The sequence below is a fragment of the Lactuca saligna genome, chromosome 3, assembly GCF_052625555.1.
Source record: "Lactuca saligna cultivar CGN05327 chromosome 3, ASM5262555v1, whole genome shotgun sequence".
NCBI lineage: Eukaryota > Viridiplantae > Streptophyta > Magnoliopsida > Asterales > Asteraceae > Lactuca > Lactuca saligna.
In genome coordinates, this window is record NC_136419.1 from 12,880,159 (window position 1) to 12,887,790 (window position 7,632).

Genomic DNA, 7,632 nt, shown 5'->3' on the forward strand with positions numbered 1-7,632 from the left:
TTATAACTAAACATGATTCGAATATAAAAATCCAAGCTGATTAATGATAAAACTTGAGACTACTCCTAAGTCTTTAAGATCGACATGATTGTTTAAGAGGTTCTAGATCAGTGACGAGTTTAAAATAGAAAACTACATAGTTCGCTAATTTTTTTATATACACTTTTCTATGAAAATTCAAATACTTTTATTGATAAGGTAGGTGCTAAATACTTTTTACGTTAGGTCATTAAAAAATTTCTATAGAAATTTTAGATAAATTAAAAAATTAGGTGGGTCTCAAGACCCACCTTTCTTACACATAGCATCGCTACTGTTCTAGACGTCTATGTTTAAAACATGTGCTTATAACAAAGCTGGTCTTAAGAAATTAAATATTCTTAAATGCTCAAAATTAACAAGAAAAAAAATGTTTTTGTCGTTATTATAAAATTTTATTTTTAAGTAAAAATATATAATACAAAAAATTGGATCCTATGCAGTGACCTACTTTGCTCCGGGCCCGGTTTTAAAGGGGGGCAAAAGGGATATTTGCACAGGGCCCGACTTCTTTAGGGGTCCAAAAAAACAAATATAAGATACACTTCGAGATTTTGAGAATAAACTGTCAAGATTTAAGAGTATTCTAACCCGATAAAATCTAGAAAAAAGAACCCGATAAAATCTATAAAAAAATTAGTAATCGAAATCTATAAATCAAAACTTTACAAATCATAATCAGCATTTAAACACATCGGATTCAGAAAGCCCACAAATTTTAGATTATCTAAACTTTTACAAAAATCACAAATAATAGAGAAAACAAATCTAAAATGTAAAAACTAAAAACCCTAACCGTGGTACTCTAGTTCTTGTCATCGCCTTAAAGATGGCTTTGGTCAATGCCGTAAACCTTCTCCCATGTAGCCCCAGTGTGTCGCTCTGATTGAATACGCATCTCGCCCATCTCAGATTCGGAGAACTTGCTGCCTGGAGCTCTAACTGTATGTGCATTACTCTCCCTCTCTCTAACATATCTCGTTTTGCTGTTACCTCTCTATTTGAATGTCTTTTTATTATTTGTCATTGATATATGAAAAACTCTTGTCACCTATTCAATGCTATGTCATAGTAGAGTAGAAAGCTAAAAGCGTTTTGCTTTTCAAGTTCTATTAGTATATTGGAATTAAAAGGTTTTTTTTTTTTGGATTCCTTTTTTCCTTTTAAACAACAATAAATTAACAATAAACCGACATTAACTTGACTATGTGTTCCTTCTTAATTATGGATCATTTGTTAATTTTAAGATTGTCAATTTTGTTTTAGTTTTACTAGAGGATGAATGTACTTTAAACATTTGTTATTTCAATTGCGAAAGACAAATTGATTAAAAATGCTAACATGGATAAAATAGAATAGTTGTAAAATATGATTTTGTTTTCCATTTCTAATAACATCATACTAAATAAAAATATAAATTAGCTTTTGAAAAATAATATGTATTCGCTTTCTTTTATCTCGCTCTCTTTAGTTTTAATGGTTATGTTCCATCCTTGGTGACAATGGATCATTCATTCATTACATGATAAGGCCCAAAAAGCTTTTTTTTTTTTCCCAATTCGTCCTGGGCATTTGAATCCTCAGAACCGGCCCTGCTTTGCCCCCACTCTCAACACCCCCATGGCATATAACATCACGATATTATTTCATTCATAATAATCATTTATTGAAAGAGAGAATCAAAACAAACAATTATTTCTTTCATATAAACTAAACATGAATCAAACATAAAAGTTCTAGCTGATTAATGATAAAACTATGAGACTACTCCCAAGTCTTTAACATTGAAATGGTTGTTTAAGAGGTTCTAGACGTCTACGAAAAAACCATGTGCGTATAACATCACACTATTATTTATTTCGTAATAATCATGTGTTCAAAGAGAATCAAAACAAACAATTACTTTCTTTCATACATATAAAGTCAACCATGGTTGTTATTCGACATCAATTTTTTAATCCTTCAAATATAAACATGAAAAATTAACAAACATATTACACAATTTTCGTGATAACTTATATATGTATTGCAACAATTCAGCAGATAATATTAATCAAATGCAAGTGCATCTTAGGATTTATGTTCTTTTTTTAATCAAGATAGGATAAGCAGCACAATTCAAGTCTAACCTATCTAAAACATATATTTTGATTAAGTTTATTAAAGGTTCATATTGGCAAACTAATGAAAAGAGTCTCCACTACAGAATCAAAAGTTATATCCTGTTTCTGCTTGTTTGTATCAATGACCATGGAGTTTCAAAAACACCAAAACACCCACCAAGTGGTCATCACAATTAGTCGATTGTGCGGAATTCTCTTTCTCGTCTGCTGGATCTGATTTATAGTTAGGGGGCAATACATGACTAGTTGATATTGTTAATATCCAATTATTTATTGAAAAAAATCTTATATTTAAAACAAATCAAAAGATACATTATTTGATTCTTAAAAGCTGCTTTAATTAAAAAAGGTGATATTTGTCATTATGAATAAAAATATATCATTACATAATAATATTATTAAGGCATGTGAATCAAAAACATAAAAACGATATGGTAATGCTATAACTGAATAAACTAATCACCCCATAGGAATTCTTCAACCGAATTTGCGTAGAGTGTTTCTTGAATGCTAACACATTAATTTAATAGATGTATATAGTCAAATGTATTTTTCATTAAACTACATATATTTCTAGAATCAAAATATACAAAATGGATATACTCGATCATGTGCCATCCTTTCACACCAAACAACCATGTTTGTGAGAAAATAAATTTCTTTTTTAAAAAAAAATGCCCTTATAAAAGCAGTCACCCATTCCTACATTTCCTTCACATCTGCTCTCTTGCAACTGGTTTCACTTCCCTTCCTACAAAAATTCCGTCAATGGCAGGCTCTATTCAAAACAACCATGTTTTCTCCTCCTCCTCCTCCCCCTCCTCAAAGAAGAGGATGACTCCCGATGACTTTAACAGGGACGATGATATCATCACCAAAAAACTACCAGCAGCAACATTTGAAGATCCTGTATCGGCTTTGGCTAATGCTCGACATGAATTTGGAGAGCATGGTGGAGTTAACATGTCCATTGAGGCCTCCGCCACCTTCACCGTCATGGAACCTGAAACCCTCAGCCGCATGTTCACCGGAGAGCTAGGCCCTGATCGGGATTTCTTCATCTACAGCCGTCATTTCAACCCCACAGTCCTCACTCTTGGTCGTCAGATGGCAGCTCTCGAGGGGACTGAGGCGGCATACTGCACCTCTAGCGGCATGTCCGCCATCTCATCAGTTCTGTTGCAGCTGGTGAGCAGCGGGGAGCACATAGTGGCGTCTCCGACGTTATACGGTGGGACACATGCATTTCTCACACACTTTCTTCCGAGGTCATCCAATATAAAAACGACGTTTGTTGACATAAGGGATTTAAAGAAAGTGAAGGAGGCAATCGTGGAAGGGTACACCAAGGTTTTGTTTTTTGAGTCCATGTCTAACCCGACGTTAACTGTGGCCAACATTCCGGAGCTTTCAAGGATAGCCCATGAGAAGGGTGTTACGGTGGTGGTTGACAATACCTTTGCTCCGATGGTGGTTTCTCCGGCGAGGCTGGGTGCCGACGTTGTAGTCCATAGTATTTCCAAGTATATTAGCGGCGGCGGAGACATAATTGCTGGTACGTTCCAAACGATCTTTTGACAATATTCATGTCTTTCTTATGCACGTCATGCACTATGCAACTCCAAAATTTACTTTCTTTACAATTTTCGGGCTATATTATTATCATATAGTATTAATCGAATCATATACAGATAACTTAAATACTACAAATTTCTTGCATTTTAGAAAAAATGCCAAAAACTAAAAAATATATAAAAACAAACAGAAATCTTCATGTCTATATTTAATATTTTGGATGCTTAAATTCATACCAAAATATTGAAATACGAAAACTAAGATATGTTTTAAACAATTTATCCTTAAAGATTGTTGCATATGTTTTTATTACAGTATAACATCAGATATGTACTAATATTTTTCCAGAGTTACTTGAAAACTCTTTTTTTCGTTTTATAAAAATACATTTAGTTTTATATTCACTTTATCAGTTAAATACTATTGTTATTTGATTTAATACGAATAGTTTTATATTTCATTTCATAAAGCTAACTATAAATTTCGAAAGTTTCATTTACACCAATTTTGTCAACATAATAGCTTATTTGTTGTAGTCATAGTTTTTTATATTGTTTATTACTCTTAATATTTTAATGCATTGCTTTGATTTATAAAAGTATAAGCTGAAAGATGTATACATTTTCTAACATATTATATCATTAAAAACATTTCATGAATATATATAGAAGGATACTAATATTAAATTATTGATATTTAGATTATTTTAAATTACCTCCTTGTTAATGTATTTATTTGATTATCTAAAAAAAAATTGTAAGTTAAATAAGTAAATAAGTTAAATAGTGGGTTTATAAATATAAAAATATTATGAATTTTGGATAACTTGTATCATTAAGGTAGACATATTGCTGCTTTTATCTTTTTTGTTGATTATGTGACACGATGTAAATAGATTACTCTCGGTGTATGTATTATCTATATCATTATCCTCATTTTATATGTCTTGTAATTTACAGGAGCAGTATGTGGAGCTGCAAGTTTAGTGAACTCCATGATGGACCTTCACCAAGGGACATTGATGTTGCTAGGTCCCACCATGAATGCCAAGGTTGCATTTGAGCTATCACAAAGAATCCCTCACTTGGGTCTTCGGATGAAAGAGCACTCTCATAGGACTCTCATATATGCCCGAAGGATGAAGAAAATGGGACTCAAGGCCATCTACCCAGGCCTTGAAGACCACCCTGATCACCATCTTGCCAAGTCTATCTTTAACAAAGAGTATGGATATGGTGGGATGTTGTGCTTAGACATGCAGACTGAAGTAAGGGCCAATAAGTTGATGAATGGGTTGCAAAACAACACTCGGTTTGGGCTCATGGCTGTTAGTTTGGGCTACCATGAGACTCTTATGTCTTGTTCGGGTAATAGCACAAGCAGTGAATTGGATGAAAATGAGCAGGCGTTGGCTGGAATTTCACCTGGTCTAGTTAGGATGTCGATTGGCTACACTGGGACACTTGAACAAAGATGGGGTCAGTTTGAAAAGGTGTCTCACTTAATTTAGTGCCTTAAATGACAAAGTCAATCTCATTCGTTTATATACAGCCTTTGGGATAGGCTATATATTTGATGAATTAGTTTATATGCTATTTGTACATGTTATACATGTAACCACTATTTTGTTTTATTTTTGGTTACTTAGTTGTAGCCAATTCTATTATGGTGTACCTAGAAGCTTGTACGGTCAATAAAAGTTGAGAAACTATCAATAAAAATTGATCAACAAATGTTGGTTATTTGTACATTGCTCGCTTTAATAAATGTCCGATCAAAAAGATTTATTAAATTGACCTTTTTTTGGTAGACTATTTGAAAAGCAAAGTTGGTAGCTATATGATATGTTTATATAAAATTGTAATCTTTATGGATTACTAACTTCTATATGGCAATTCAAATTTCTCATGGAATATTTAAAATCATCTTTGTTTCCACCATGGAAATGATAACCTCTTAAAATTTCAAAAATATAGCCTATGTGCTTTAGTAGCACCAAAATTCTGGTGATACATCGTACATCTAGTATACAATAATCTAAGTACGGGTGGAAGCGATTGTCATGATTATGTCGTGATTGCTTTGAAATTTTAGAAACAATATTATTTTTAATGATCAAAAGTTAAAAAATAGTACGTTGCTTGATAGTTTGATCAATTACTCCTATAGTTGGTTTGTTTGTAGAAATAAAAAGCTTTCTATTAGTCGGGTTGCGTGGTTTTCAACCCTATTCTTTCCGATTCCCTTGTAATTATATGTTAGCGTTTTGATAAATTTCTAATAAAACATTTAGTTGATCAAAAAAATCTCATTACGGGTGGTAGTCTTGAGATACTTTAGTATGAAAATTTTTGAAAACCTTTAAAGTAAAGTTTGTTGGGTTTTATACATAGCAAAAAATATTATGTGTGTATGCAACCCTAATTGAAGGATCTATGTTTTCACTATTAGACATACAAGCATTGAACACAAAATTTTGGAAACCCTAATATGCTTCTAGTATTTTTGAAATCAAAATATGAAGGATTAGAAACCTACCTTTATTATTATTATTATTATTTAGTAATAACAATTCATTTGAAGATCTTAACTTTGAGAACAAGTACCACAAGTGCAGTACCTCTAATGGCTCATAAACATACCAAGTCAAGAGGATGATTATGAGGAATAGGAGAGAGGAGGAACTTGCTCAAAATTTTGGCTCTTCTAGGGTTTCGTTAGAGTGGCCAAAACCTGATGGGTGTGATGCTCTTTATATAGTTAGGTTGCTTAGCCCCAAAGCTAAGGTTTCTAGGTGGAAGCTGTAATCTCCAACTTAGGCCCCAAGCAGCCCATGGATCTACCTCCTTAAGGCCTTGGACAAAATTCTAAGGGCCTACCTTAGAAATTCCAGCTAACCCCATTTAAGGTGATCCAAGAGCCCACACCACAGCTATTAATTAATTGCAAAACAACCCATGTACTTTCAGTTAATTAATTTAATCCCAAAATTAATTTCAAATTAATTTCTGATTAAATATTAATTAACAACATGAATTCTAATTAATATATTATTTTCATAACATATTAATAAACCTGGTGATCTTGCCCTGATCCTTTTAATCTTCTAACTTTCCTCCTGTACTCCCTTGCCCAGAGCCTCTCTAATCAACCCCACAAGTGAAGAATCCACAGAAATCCTCATACATGCCACCACAACAGAAGGTCCAACCGACTTGCTACTCTAGGCATCTTCCACCTTCTCTTTACCTAGATGGTAAAGGATCTCGTAGTCATAATCCTTGACTATGTCCAGCCACCTGCGCTACCTTGTGTTCAGGTCCGGCTAATCCATAATGTGCGTCAGACTCGTGTGGTCCGTGTAGACAGTACATCGGACCCCATATAGGAAGTGCCTCCAAATCTTGAGGGCGAAAACCACCGCCCCCAACTCATGATCATGTGTGGCATATCTTGTCTCATGCGACTTCAGCTGCCACGAAGCATCAACTATCACCCATCCTTTCTGCATGAGGACTACCCCCAACCCGGTGATGGAAACATCACAAAAAAACCACAAAATCCTCGACTCCCTCAGGGATGGTCAAAACTGGGGCCATGTAAAGATTCTCTGTCGAAGGGTCTCAAATGTTGACTGCTGCTCAGGGATCTACCGGAAATCCACCTCTTTCCTCGTTAGATGACTGAGGGGGTACCACAATCTTGGAGAAATCCTAAATGAATCTCCGCTAGTACCCTACCAATCCCAAGCAACTCCTGATATCCGAGGGAGATTTCGTACCCTCCCATTGCATCACCGCCTCGATTTGGCCAGATCGACCAAAATCCCATCCTGGTTAACAAGATGTCCAAGGAACTGAACCTCTGGCAATGAAAACTCACATTTCGAGAACAT

The 7,632-nt window shown here is 34.3% G+C and overlaps 1 protein-coding gene across 1 annotated transcript; it reads left to right on the forward strand.

Moving 5' to 3' along the window:
* The first annotated feature begins 2,900 nt into the window (after positions 1-2,900).
* Positions 2,901-5,423, forward strand: LOC145033404 (methionine gamma-lyase-like). The gene is made up of 2 exons (XM_078982035.1): positions 2,901-3,717; positions 4,697-5,423. The coding sequence occupies exons 1-2, from the start codon at positions 2,931-2,933 to the stop codon at positions 5,245-5,247; spliced, it is 1,338 nt and encodes a 445-aa protein (XP_078838161.1). The 5' UTR covers positions 2,901-2,930; the 3' UTR covers positions 5,248-5,423.
* The last annotated feature ends 2,209 nt before the right edge of the window (positions 5,424-7,632 follow it).

Bases quoted from the DNA above. Each gene is read 5' to 3' on its own strand.
- LOC145033404 (XM_078982035.1), top strand. From the start codon at position 2,931: ATGGCAGGCTCTATTCAAAACAACCATGTTTTCTCCTCCTCCTCCTCC. The intron at 3,718-4,696 runs GTACGTTCCAAA...TGTAATTTACAG, and splicing joins CGGCGGAGACATAATTGCTG to GAGCAGTATGTGGAGCTGCA.